Source organism: Lissotriton vulgaris, chromosome 1_1, assembly GCF_964263255.1.
Source record: "Lissotriton vulgaris chromosome 1_1, aLisVul1.2, whole genome shotgun sequence".
NCBI classification, from domain to species: Eukaryota; Metazoa; Chordata; class Amphibia; order Caudata; family Salamandridae; genus Lissotriton; species Lissotriton vulgaris.
This window is the reverse complement of record NC_141685.1, coordinates 834,230,900-834,244,994: the sequence shown is the minus strand read 5'-3', so window position 1 is coordinate 834,244,994 and position 14,095 is coordinate 834,230,900. Positions and strand designations below refer to the sequence as shown.

The following is a 14,095-nucleotide window of genomic DNA, read 5'->3' as shown; positions in this document are numbered from 1 at the left end:
CCCGGTGGTTCTCAAAATTAGATCTGAACGCCGGGTACCACCAGCTCGAGTTACAAACGACAGCCGAAACATAACCACCTTCTCTACACACGTCAGGCTTCGGAGGTACAAGCGGCTAAGCTTCAGCGTATCCTCAGCCGCAGAGGTGTTTCAGAACGCCATTAGAGAGACATTGTCAGGGCTAGCTGGAGTTATCAACCTAAGTGATGACATCCTAGTCTTCTCAAAGACACTCGAAGAACATCATGTACACCTTTGCGCCACCCTACAGAGCCTGGCGGATCACGGTCTCACTCTCCATCGGGTCAAGTGCTCTTTCTACAAGGAGTCGGTGGACTTCTTCGGATACATATTCTCGAGGGAAGGGCTCCAGGTAGACCTGAAGAAAGCAGAAGCAATCAGGTCGGCACCGAAACCAATGTCAGTAACCGAGGTCCGAAGCTTCCTGGGGATGGCCACATACTGTGGCCGATTCATCCCCAGTCTGGCGTCACTCTCGGAACCCCTGCGCATGCTGACCAAGACCGGACAACTGTGGACATGGTCCGTGAAGGAAGATGAGGCATTCCAGGCCATCAAGGATGCACTGATGGATGACAAAGTCATGGCGTATTTCAGGACACACCGACGCACGGAGGTAGTCGTAGATGCGAGCCCGGTTGGCCTAGGGGCTGTACTTATGCATGAGACAGTAGCACACAAATGATTACCCACTGCCTACGCTAGTCGGGCGTTGACTGCGACAGAAATGAGGTACGCGCAGATAGAACGAGAAGCCCTGGCAATCAAGTGGGCGTGCCAACACTTTCATCTATATCTATATGGTCACGAGTTCAAAGTAGTCACAGACCACAAGCCCCTGGTACCATTGTTTGCAGGGATGTCCAGGCTGGCCCCTCCCCGCATCGAAAGGTGGGCCGTGCAGCTGCAGACATACCGTTTTGAAGTCATCTACCGGCCTGGAGCCGACAACACCGTGGATTTTCTGTCAAAACACCCCGGCACAGCAGCACCGGGTCCTGGGACGAGCGACGCTGAAGAGGTCGAAGAATTCGGCAGGATGCTGTCGCAAGAGGCATGCCCCATGGCCCTCACGCTGGAAGCCATCGGCAAAGCCACGAACGAAGATTAGTGTCTCATCCGAGTCAAGGACACCCTAGCGAACCGGAACTGGAAACAATTCCTAGACGGGGTCAGTGCTCTCACGACCACAGAACAACAGTCCAGACAACAGTTGTGGAGGGCCCAGAGTGAACTCAGTGAGGGGCCCCACGGAATAGTCCTCAAGGGCGCAGCGATTGTGATCCCGTACAGCCTACAAAAGGAGGGGTGCGCCTGGCCCACCTGGGCCATCAGGGAGTGTCAAAGACTAAAGCGCGGCTATGCAGTAAGGTATGGTTCCCCGGCATGGGCTCTGCGGTCGAGGAAGAAGTCAGCAATTGTCACTCATGCACCATCACAGGCCAGGACCCGGCCCCCCCACCCGGTGATCACTGAGGAGCCATGTTGGGTTCCGTGGTCGAAACTCAGCATAGACTTTGGGTCCTTTCCAGATGGATGACAAAGGCTTGTAGTGGTCGACTCCTACTCACGATTCCCAGTAGTGGAAGTGGTGCCCTCCACTGCGTTCACCCACGTGAAGAAGGCAAAGGAGAGAATTTTCGCCATGATGGGTTTGCCGGAAGAGATAAAGTCGGACAACGGTCCACCTTTTCAAGGAAGAGACTTTCAGTCGTACCTGGCAATAAGGGGCATTCACCACCGGAAGATCACCCCGCAGTGGCCGCAAGCGAATGGTGAAGTGGAGAGATTCATGCAGACGCTGAACCGCGCTCTTCAAATCGGAGCGGAGAAAGGGGAAGACGCTGAAGAATGCCTGTCCCAATTCTTTTTTGTTGAAAACCTTTATTTAACATTTGTAATCAAATACAGACACGGGCCTACAACCCCCCAGGGCTGGCTGCTAAGCATTTCAGTACGTTATTACAATCCAACTTCAGACCCAGCCTCCCTGGGGAGCATAGGAACTCCATCCACAAAGCACATCGGTTGCAAAGGGAGTTCAATTCGGAAACAGGATAAGAGGTTTTCATTTTACATATAATAAGTTGAAAGGATCAGGTGTCGTACAGTGTCTCGGATCACAAAAGGGGGCGAGCAAAAGAACAACGTGTCCAAAATAAGTTCGCTATCATGTAGGTCAGCGGCGTTAAGACATACGACATCAGGATAAGTAGCACATTATTATTCGTCTACGCCATCCTTATTGTCCGCCCCACAGCACCAAAACCTCAGAAAAGTCAAGGTACAGATGTAGAAACAAGGATGTAAGGAAAGCCGAACCCACTACACTAACCCGGAAACGGAAAAGGAAGAAAAGGCGAGAAAGGAGAAGGAAGAAAAGAGGCCATAGAACAAAAATAAAATCGAAACACCCACCCCCACACCCCCCCACCCTGCACCCCTGCTGATGACTACGGCCACCCCCCTCGCAGCGTGCCTGTCGCCCAGTAACCGGAACCCGAAATATAGTAGAAAGGGAAAGAAAGGAAAAGGCAAAGAATCCCACACAATGAGGGAAATCGGAGGAGGGCATAGTTCTACGGGCTCCCGGTCTCCTTCCCCCATCGTAGCCAGCCCCGCCCCGGACTCCGTTAGGTCAATAAAAACAATCCTGTTAACATAATGCCACAATGAGAGACTCGGAGAAGAATCTCAACCCTGGCCCCGTCGATCAAATGCACTGAAGTCATCAATTAAGGAAAGCACTTCCCACAAAGTACTGCCAAAGTCTAACGAACAGGAATACACAGATGAGAAAGGAACGGCAGGTCCCGATGTAGATGGCTGGTACCAATGTTGACCCTCCCTGCCTCCGAAGCCAAGCTCTACCCTATCCGCCATCTTGAAAGACCGGCAGGGGAGGGGAGTCGACACGGTCCGAAACAACAAAGGATAGAAAGTAGAAGGCTCCAAAATGGGGATGACATGGAAATGTTCCGGGGGATACACAATCGGGGGTTCCAACGGTTCCATGAAGTGACCAGGCACAGTACAGTCAGGTAGAGCCACTTCAATAGGGGCAAACACTGCTTCCAGCGCCGGGTTAAAACACACCTTGGAGACATCTATTGAAAGGCGGGCCGGCTGCCGGGTCGAGGGCGTCGAGTCAGGATCCGGTCTCATGCCTGTGAGTCCATCCGTCGCAGACAACAAACTGCAAGTCTGGACTGCAATAGTTCCCTTAAGTGCCATGAGTGCCTCCAGCACCGTACGCAGTGACGGGCCATTTCGAGCCTGTTCCGCTAGATTTGTTTCGTCCCCCAACATGGTGGACCCCACGGAGAGGCGCCTTCCCCGGGGCAAAGTTAAGCGGAGCAGGAGTAAGCCGTGAGGGACTGACGGTCAGCGAATATTAGTGCGCAGCGAGGCACCGACCCGGGGGAACGATGGTGTGAATACCGGACCCCCGGTCAGGGACCCCCGCAACACAGCACCGTGCGTCACCCGTCACGTCACCTTCTGTAGGGCACCAGGCAGTTGATGGCAACAAAACAATCAAAAAGTCCGAGTGTTCCAGAGACCGGACCCAACCACCTTCAGCAGTCCGTTGTTATTCAACTCGGACCTGGCAGAGCCAGCACTCGAGTCCCCGGCTTCTCTGCTGAGTTAGGCCTCAATGCGACCATCGACGTAGCTCCGCTTCACAACAGCGGAGAAACTCCGGGATTGCACCACTGGAGTGCGGGTCGGATCACACACACAGATCCGGTGCAGGACATCAGGATGAGCAACAGGATGATAGAGCGAAGGACGGAGGTCAGCGGAGCCGGGAGACTATGCGGCCATCTTGGTTAGTGTCGTAGCTCCTCCCCCTGTCCCAATTCTTAAGCGCATATCGACAGACACCTCCCTTCACCACCCGGTGCGCCCCGGCGCATCTGCTATTCAAGAAAGCGCCACAAGACTGCATACCCGCCGCACTGGCCTGGTGTCCGCCCGAACTAGATCAAAATGCCACCCAAAACAGAAGAAGACAAACCAACGAGAAAGCCAGTCAGGCTCGGAGAGCTCAACCTAGGTCCCTGGTGGTCGGTGACAGATTGGTCCTTAAGAGCAGGCATCCGAACTGGAAGTACGACACTGCCTATGAACCCGAGGTGTGGGAAATTGTGAACATTCATGGCACCATGGTATCCGCAAGCGTGTTTCCCGAGAACGTGGAGACACGGGTCAGTCGTGTGAGGATGTGGAGAACGAGTGTAATGATCAGGCGGACGACGAAGCACAGACAAGCCAACACGGAGATGAATCAGCCCCGCCGACACCTGAGTCCGAGCGACATTACATCCCTGAACAAATCTCCAGAGACACCCAAGGTTTCGCTGAACAGCCCGAAGAGGACAGAGAAGCGGAGAATCCACGGAGCCTAAGATACCATCTGAGGCCAAATCTGACTCCCAGCCAGAGACTGAGGGACTATGCTTGTAACTTGGGCTCGCCCAGGAAGCTCGCATGACCTGGAATATTGATCCGTGGTTTTGGAGGGATGTAGTAACAGAGCCTTACATGCACACATGCACGCACGCACCTCAGGGGCGGGTTAGCCCCTGGGTATAAATAAACGGGCACGAGACCGCTCGGGGTCTTTGGCCCTAGCCAGCAGCCAGGTGTACGTGTCATCATTCGACCACTATATAGTGAGGCCCTGCTCTGCGGCCCAGGCTCCCCACCCCGTGACCAGATACCACAGTAAGGAGATCCATATCTTTAGTGCATGTCCGTAGAAAGAAAGGGCAGTGGAATCATCTTTCTTTAACTATTTGCAATATAGTCAAAGATGTATTCTGCTTCTAATCACGCGGGTTCACAAAATAGATAAAGGTTTAACACATGCATCCAGTACGTTAATTCACATGAACAGATTCTGTAGTAAAAGTTGAGTCACACCCTTGGCGTCACTAATCCTCAGTTTGAGTTCAACTCACCTTCTTCAGCTGCAAATGCTGAGCAGAGAAAGCCAGCCTCCTCTCTAATTCGTTCCTCCAGGGACTTCTTCCCGAGTCCAAAGTTCCTCAGGGTGGAGAGCGAAAATCTTCTCTGCTCCTTCCAGCCGCGGCCATATCTCGCTACGACCACCCCTGTGTGAACCAAGGAAGAGAACAGACAGACTGTTATATGCCGACTGTACATAAAGAATACCTGATTTGGTGATCGACGCCATTAACGTCAGAGAAAGTTGATTACACTATTATTTTGTAATGATACAGGTGATGAAGCTCCTATTGCTACTGACCCGCATGTATGCTACTATACCCTAGGACATGCCACTCACAGTTAATATCACAACTTAAACCCGAGATGCCACCTCTGACTCTATTGGATGTGTCAGCCATAGGCCATTAAAGCAAACAAAAGAAACGAGTGCGAAATGACGATACTCATCTGGTGATTTGCACAGATGCATTGTGTACAGCACTGCTGATTAGTGGGAGTGTTGTTTTAGTTGCTGTCAGTCATTTGGTAATATGCACAGATCTATTGTGTGCAGCACTCCTGTTTTGTGGGCATGTGGCTTTATTTGCACTCACTCATGTGTTGATATGCACAGCATTGCCGTTTAGTGTACAAGTGGTTTCATGTGCCTCATCTGGCCAACATGCCCCAATGTATTTTATATCACACCGAATGTCAGTGGACGTGGTGTTTTATGCGCTGGGTTTCATCTGGGACAGATCCCTTGGCAGCTTAGTGGTCTTTTTATGTTCTGTGCATCATCTGGCGACATGCACAGATATATTGTGCAGTTCACTGCAGTTTAGTTGGCATATTCTTTTATTTGCTGTTCCTCATCCGGTGACATGTGCAGACATATGTTTGCAGTCAATCTAGTGAGCATATTATTAAGGGTTGACAAGAAAGCGGATGCTCTCTTCCCATGTAATGCAAAAAAAAAATGTTATGGACAGAATGTTGAACATTCACCCCGGTACAGGGATCTGAGCCTAAATCCATCGTTTTTTTGCTCCCCATGCTATTCCAGTTTGAACCTAGCCATATGCAAATCAGTCTTGACCCTGCTCCAAATGGGAACAGTCCAGCCGGAAATGCCAGGCCAGATCATCCCTGGACTTGAAACAAGCATCCTAGGACCAGTTTCGGGGTTTCACCCTTCGGCAACCAGGCTAGCTTGGCTCCAGTGGCATGGAAAGTACAGGACCCACATCTGAGCATAGCCGTCCCACTCGAGGTGACAAATGCCAAAAGAGCAATTGATGGACAGAATGTTGAACAAAGTCAAACATTCACCCCAGTACAGAGATCTGGGCCTAAATCCATCGTTTTTTTACCCCCATTCCATTCCACTTTGAACTTAGCCATATGCAAATCAGTCTTGACTCTGCTCCCAATGCGAACAGTCCAGCCTGAACTGCCAGGCCAGATCCTCCTTGGACTGGAAACAAGCATCCTAGAACCTGATTCGGGGTTTCACCCCTCATCAGCCAGACTAGCTTGACTCCAGTGGCATGGAGAGCACGGAACCCATGTCTGGGCATACCCGTCCTACTCGGGTTGACAAATGCAAAAAGAACAATTGATGGACAGAATGTTGAACAATGTCCCAGAATGCTTGTTTCCCCTCCAGGGAGGACCTGGCTTTGCAGTTCCGGCTGGACTGTTCCCTTATGGAACAGGGTCAAGACAGATTTACATATTGCTGGGGCCAAACTGGGGTGGCGTGGTGAGCAAAAGAACAATATCCTAAATCCAGATTTTTTTGTCTGGGGGTGAATGTTTGCATTGTTCAGCATTCCGTCCATCATTTGTTCCTTTTGTCGCCCTAAGTGGGAAGGGTAAGTCCAGACGAGGGTCCCATGCTCACTGCGCCACTGGATTCAAGCTAGCCTGGCTGATGAGGGGTGATGCCTCAAAACCAGTCCCAGGATGCTTGTTCCCGATCCAGAGAGTATCTGGCCAGGCAGTTCGGGCTGAACTGTCCCCATATGGAACAGGGTCAAGACTGATTTGTATATTGTGGGCCCAAACTGGGGTGGCGTGGTGAGCAAAATAACAATAGCTTAAACCCAGATGTTCATGACTGGGGGTTAATATTTAGATTGTTCAGTATTCCTTCCATCATTTGTTCCTTTTCCTCTTCCCCTGTAATGGCACACACCTTTGCTCCAACATACAAATGTGTGTGTGGTGATGTCAGCATTAGATGTGCACTATACACCTCAGCTAACTATATTGCGCGCCCTCGCCATGCACAGTGTTATTAATAATGATGTCATTTCAGATATTGTAGAAATGTTATCAATGATCTTAAAGAACATGTCAACAGTGATGTATTACCGGAAGAGTTCAGTTTGAGAGTGCAAGTTATACTTACTTTAAGGCATGAGTCATAGCCTTTGTTGGTAGAGCTACACTGGCTCCCTATACGACAGCGCATCAGTTTCAAAATATGCTGCACGGTCCACAAATGCTTATATGGGGACAGTCCTAAATATCTCTCTCAATCTCTTGAACTGTACCAACCCAGCCGTTCACTTCGTTCAAGTAACCAAGCACTCTTGAAACCCCCTGCAACAAAAAGAGCTAGGCAGGGAGACCGAGCATTTTCATCGGTTGGTCCTGCCTTATGGAATAAACTTCCCATAGAAATGAGGATGAACACCAACCACCTATCATTTAGAAAGGCCCTAAAAACACTCCTCTTCCAGGAAGTATTTCAGTCCCTTTAATGCACCTTGAAGACTACGATAACTTTTTGGCTGGCAAAGCGCGGAGATACCCTTATGGGATTGAGTCCAGCGCGATACAAGAAATTAAAATAAATTAAATAAATAAATAAATAACTGGTGAATTTCAATTTGTTTGTTCGTTTAAAATATTATGTGAAATTCTAAGGTTTTTTTTAATGTAAAGTAAGATATTATTAAAATTTCTAACTATAACTTTACTTTATTCTTTGGCATTTTCAGTGAATTTTGGTTGTTGTCCATCATCATGCGCAGTAATGGGCAGCTTGGGATTGCAACGTCCTCTAGGATTTCTTAATAATCAACTAATTGTCCCTGGGGATGATAGGTACATGGCCTTACAAAGACTTGGGGGAAGGTGGGCACATGCCCTGCGTCCCTAAATATTAATGACTCAGTCCTGGGAGATGGGGGCACCAGAACCTTGAGAAGGCTGCACACCCTACCCCTAAAACAATAGTGTGCTGGCCCACAGGGCCCTGACCCACCTCAGGGGGTTTATTTTTAAAAAGCGCAGAAGCTCACATGGTTTTGTTTTAAACAGAACCACACATCCTCTGTGTGCCCATGGTGTCCTTACAAAACCACTGGCCAGCCATCTGACGCAACCACACCCAGAATGGAGAGTGGTGTGTGGGTCAAAAAATATCGAGGAAGGCAATCTAGTGGGTACCCTGCTCAGTATCCCTCCTAAAAACTACATAAAAGGCAACCTCGTCCAGGAGAGCAAGGCCCTCACTGACATCTTAAGAGAGGCCATAGATCAGGTAGCACCTGCTTTGAGGGAAAGAGTCAGAAACAAGGGCATAGGGCCTCCATGGTTTAACTAGGCCTTGAGGGGAAGGAATGAAAACCTTCGCCAATTTGAGAGGCTCTGGCGCAAATCTTATGACCCAGCTGCACTCGCAAGCTACAAAACTATGGTAGCCACTTACAAAAAGCTATTATGACCAGGAAGGCTCAATACTATGAGGCAAAAATTACAGATGCCACAAACAAACAGAGAGAAACTTTCAGAATTCTGAAAGAACTCAACCAGAAATCAGAGCGGAAATCCATACCCTAATTAGCAGACTGTAATACGTTTCAGGCCTTCTTCCTTCAAAGAGTCAAGGACCTTCTAGAAGATATTGGCAACACTCGAAACCACCAGGGCCCCTGGAACGGGACCTAGCCCCCACATCCCTGGCAAGAAACTCACCGCTCTTCCTAGCTTAGACCTAGCCTCCCTGTCACTCCTGATAAACTGTGTTAAATCAAGTTCTCCGGCGGGCCTCTGTCCTCCAAAGGTATATTGAATGGCCCTTCCCGGGATATAGAGGGAGATCCTTGATCTGCTCAATCGCTCCCTGGTGACAGGCTGTATGCCCGGCAGCTTGAAGGAAGCCAGGGTCATCCCCCTACTAATAAAACAGGGGCAGATGTGGCTAATCTAAAGAACTACAGGCCCATCTCCCAGCTCCCTTTCCTGGCGAAATTAGTGGAACAACATGTCCTTAAAACACTTTCGTCGTTTATTGAGAAGCAACAGCTACTGCAGGTACGGCAGGCTGTCTTTAGGGCCCATCACAGCTGATGCTGTCAGTTCTGGACGAACTTAGGCTCATGGCCGATAATAGAAAGCAGATTGTCCTGGTCCTATTGGATCTGTCCATTAAAAATAATGGGATAACCCAGTAACCCTCAGAACCTGGGTGAGTACACTAAAGAAAAAGTGGTTCTGTCGGGAAGCTCAAATCATTTGTACAATGTATTAAATACATAAAGGAAAATGCATTAGTCATATAACTAGGTGACACATAAAGAAGAACAACTTATAAATGCAAAGAAATCAATTTCTTTACTTTGCATTTATGTAGGCAAATCAATGAAATGGCTGTCTGTGACACAAAACATACGGCGAAGAAACAATTGTAGTGTACAGTTAGTGACTGGTAGTGATACGTGACATAGTGCTGTACAAAAGTGACATAAATAACACATACATGACGCAGGGGGATATTTATCTTGCAAAGTCCAAGACTCAATGCATAAGTCCCAACAGTAGATATGATTTCATGTTCGAGTTTAGGAAATTGCTTGGACTAATCGTAACTGTAACGTCAACATTTCGACCCTTGACAATTATGCAGCTTATTAGGCATCAGAAGCGGGTCTTCATCAGGACGGGGGGGAGGAGCAAGTGACAGCCTGTTAATTATTTCTTCACCGTATGTTTTGTGTCATAGACAGCCATTTCATTGATTTCCCTACACAAATGCAAAGTAAAGAAAAGCTGCAGGTGACCATGAATGAGGCAGCTAGGCTGATCTTCAGGCTTCCCAGACAAGCTTGCGCTACCCCTCTTCTGCAGCAGCTGCACTGGCTCATCATTAAACAGAGAGCAAAGTTCAAAGGCCTCTGCATCGCTCACCAAGCTGTTCACAGCCAGGCCCCAGCTTACATCAAGGAACGCCTAGGGCACTACATGTCAGGACATACACTTCGGTCGTCCGAGGCAGGTCCACGGGTCCATCCCTGGTTCAAAACCACATCTAAAGCGTTAGAGCCTTTTCTGTTTTAATTTCCCAACTATGGAACCGTCTGCCTGAAAATCTCCGCAAGGAACCTGCACTCTTCTCTTTCAGGAAACAACTCAAGACTCTTCTGTTTAGGGAGGCTCTGGACACAGCATAAACCCATCCAAGTGTTGTGTTTGTAACTGCTGGTGGGTTTCGCCACTTTCTCAAAGCGCTAAGAGACCGGCCCATGATTATGCGCTATACAAATCCAAGCTAACATAACATAAAATGGCTGTCGCCACATCTTTGTTGATGCAGTGGCAGCCAATGAGATCTTATTTTTAAATCTGTTTGATCTGCGGATCGACCCTGGGGTGACATATACAAATATTGTGAAACTTAGTTTCTATAAAACTACTGAATGAGAGAGAGAGAAACTTGTTTATTTAGACCATGGTCTTTTAAACAGTACAAAATAAACCACGATCAGGATCCAAAAAGTACGAACAGACAAAATTCTACTACATCATAAATAGTTAACATTCAATACATGTTAAAAGAGGGTTAAAAGAGGGGGGCACCCTCAAAGACACACAATTCATTGAACACAAATTTTACAGAAGTCTCAAGATCCCTAGAAGAATAAAAGGAAAGATTTACACTTTATAAAAGACTTAAAAAGACTTAAAATCAATGCCCCTCCTTCGATATCTCCCTTCCAAATTCTTTTATGGGCTTCAGGAATTTACTCAATCCGATTGCAATTTCTAACGAGTGCATATCTGTAAGTAAACAGATCGCCTGGGCACATGAAGTTATCTTATGTGATAAGAATATAGGACGTAAAAACTATTTCCTTATATCATGTACCATGTACAAATGTGCAATCAAGCAATATAAGCAACATATCATTTCTTAGGCCACGCCCACAGTTACAATTACCTTCTGGGCCAATCAGTGCACACTTTATCTATCTTCCAAGGGTTAACTCCAACCCGGGTCCTTAGAATTTCATATATTAACCCTTGGTTAGGCAATATATCCAAATACGGAAACCAACCTTCATTGACCCATGAATTCTTTAACCACTGGACCGATTTTTTCGCCAACATATAATCTAGGTCCTGTGCCCTTGAGAAGGACTGGCCTTGTTCCCTGAGCATTCTCTTTGTAAAATCGCCTATAAAGGCGTCCTGGGAGAATCTCACATTAAGGCGCCCTGTTAATTTCTGGACAATTCTTCTCACATCCTTTACCCAGCCAAGATTACTTATTTGGATTTCCTCGCCACACCATTGTGAGACCTTCGATGTCACTCCTGGGTCTTTGTGCTTCTAAAATCTTACCAGGGCCATTTGGGATTGTACACTCCAAGACGTTAACCCTAGTTCCATTCTAATTGCTTGAACCATTGTAAAATTAGGTAAAGACAATAAAAAATAAAAAATAAATCCCTATTCCTGATCCCACTCCCGTTTACCGCTCAAGTATATCACCTCTGCCCCATACAATACCTGGGGGGGGATCATTGCTTCAAATGCCTTTATCATTGGTTTGTGTGTCATATCGCCATATTCTTTATTAAACTTTTTCAACCCACATGTGGATGAAAAAGCTTTTGCTTTTTGAGCCTCCAAATGGGTGCGCCATTTTAGCGCACTATCAAACCAGAGGCCTAGGTATCTATATTCCTATATTCCTTAACTGCCTCTAGTTTGTCATCACCCAAAAACCAATTGAAGTTCTTCTGACTCTTCCCAAAACATAAAACCTTAGTTTTTTCCATATTTACAGTCAGTATTTTCCAATCACAATAGTGTTTAAAAACATTTAGTTTCCTTTGAAGTCCTACTTCAGTTTGGTCCAGGATCACTAGGTCATCAGCGTATAAGAGGCAAGGCACTTTGTGACCACTCATTCTAGGACTTGCGCTTCTTTCCACTTCGAGTGCCGTGGGAAGATCTGCCCAAAAAATTGAAAATAACAGGGGTGCCAAGACGCACCCCTGTCAAAGGCCATTCCCTACTAATATCCTATGAGTTAGTGACCCGTGCGTGTCTCTAATGACCTGGGCCCAATTTCCTCTATGAAGCTCTTTTAAAATCATCAACAAGCCAACTGGTATTCCATATTTTAACATATCTTCCCAGAGTTTATTACGATCCACAGAGTCAAACGCGGCCCGAAAATAAACAAAACAACAATGCAACTTCCCATTTTGTTCTATCGATTTCGGTGCCAGGGCCCATAGGGCAAAACAGTGATCTATTGTGGAATGGCCTTCTTGGAAACCACCTTGTTCCACTGGAATAATTGCTCTCTCTTCTGCCCAAGTCTTTAACCTACCTAATATTATTTTGGCAAATATTTTTTCTCCACTATCGAGTAGGTTAATTAATCTATAGTTCCTTGGTGTGTTGACGTCCCCTTTTTTATGGATCGGTTTAATTATCGCACCCTTCCAATTACTAGGAATTATCCCTGATTCTAGGATTACTGAAAACATTTGGGAGAAAAATTCAGCCCACCAAGATGTCCGTGACTTAATTATCAAGGCTGGCAAGTTATCTGGGCCAGCAGCTCTTGTTAAGTTTGGGGTCTTTATCGTATTAAGTACATTTTCTACAGAGAAGTCTGGTTTTAAATCGTCTACTAGACCACTCCAGTCCCCTTGCACTTCCTCTTCAATTTCTCTCCCCGGTGGGTAAAATTCTTTCAGATAATCCTCCCAGGCACCCTCTTCTACCACACAGATCATTGAAGCAGCTGAGGCCTCTGATACTGATCGGACTAGATTCCAGAACAGTCGTATGTTCTTGGATTCTATTGCCTCCAGCAATTGCCCCCAGCATTTATCCTTATGGGCTCTTCTTGTACTATAAAGAAGCATGGTGTAGACTTTCTTTAATTTGACAAGGTTTTCTGCTCTAGACGTATCAAATTTTAATTCTCTTTTCTTATTTAAACAGTCTATATTAAACCAGTTAAACTAACAACAAGGAGCTTAGAGGGAAGATAAGGTCATAAGTCGCCCTCCACTCAATATCTACTTTCCACAACTATGACCTAGACCAAAAGGCACTTATAATTGCTTAATTACTGGTGTACCTTACGTTGCAAAGCTATTACAACTAACTACCCTATTTTAATTGATGGGGTAGGAGGTACATCCATGCTGTGCCACTTTTAAAATTGCCCTATCCCTTATGTAAAACAACAGTTGTGAGACGACTAAGAACACACACCCATGTATCAGACTCAGACAAAAGAAAAAAGTGTGTGTGAGCGAGATGGCACCTCACGGGCGCACCATCAACGGGAACCTGGCAGGTACTCACCAGGATTGCCCTGATATCATCATTGGTACCGTCAAGCTCAAAAGAAATGTGCCCAATAACAAACAAAATATTGTATGGTTAACCCTAAAGTCCTTTATTAAGTTGAAATTCCATGCTGGCATAAAAACATAATCTATGGGACAATTTTCTGTCCCTTGTTTGAAAGTTTTCTTTGCTGGGTGATCTTATGGAAACCTACCATTTAAGCAGAAAAAACTCTTGGTCGCTAGGTAGTTTACATCATGCATTGAGCAAGAACTTTTGGAAAACTTTGCTTGAATTATATCATAGGATTCTAAAATTTCCAGATACATGAGATTGTGCCGCTTAGGGTTAAGTTTATGATTAAAATCTCCTACCAACAAAATCAAATCTGAATCGTACTTTTCACACAATAGATCTAAATCATTCTTAAAATGACCCATTTCAGCTCCATATTCCTCCTGGGCACCCCATTGCATGTACACGTTTAAAATCAACACATTTTCTT

At 46.6% G+C, this 14,095-nt stretch overlaps 1 protein-coding gene across 2 annotated transcripts in view; it reads right to left on the bottom strand.

The window, feature by feature from the left end:
* The window catches only part of LOC147747974 (cytochrome P450 2D15-like), a 339,742-nt gene that overhangs the window by 231,601 nt on the left and 94,046 nt on the right, over window positions 1-14,095 (bottom strand). For both annotated transcript variants that reach the window (XR_015308498.1, XM_086957428.1), the window contains exon 3: window positions 4,989-5,141. Coding sequence is in view for 1 of the 2 variants with exons in the window: in XM_086957428.1 (XP_086813554.1) it covers window positions 4,989-5,141 (153 nt within the window). In the remaining variant the exon portion in view is untranslated. The remainder of the gene's footprint in view (window positions 1-4,988; window positions 5,142-14,095) is intronic.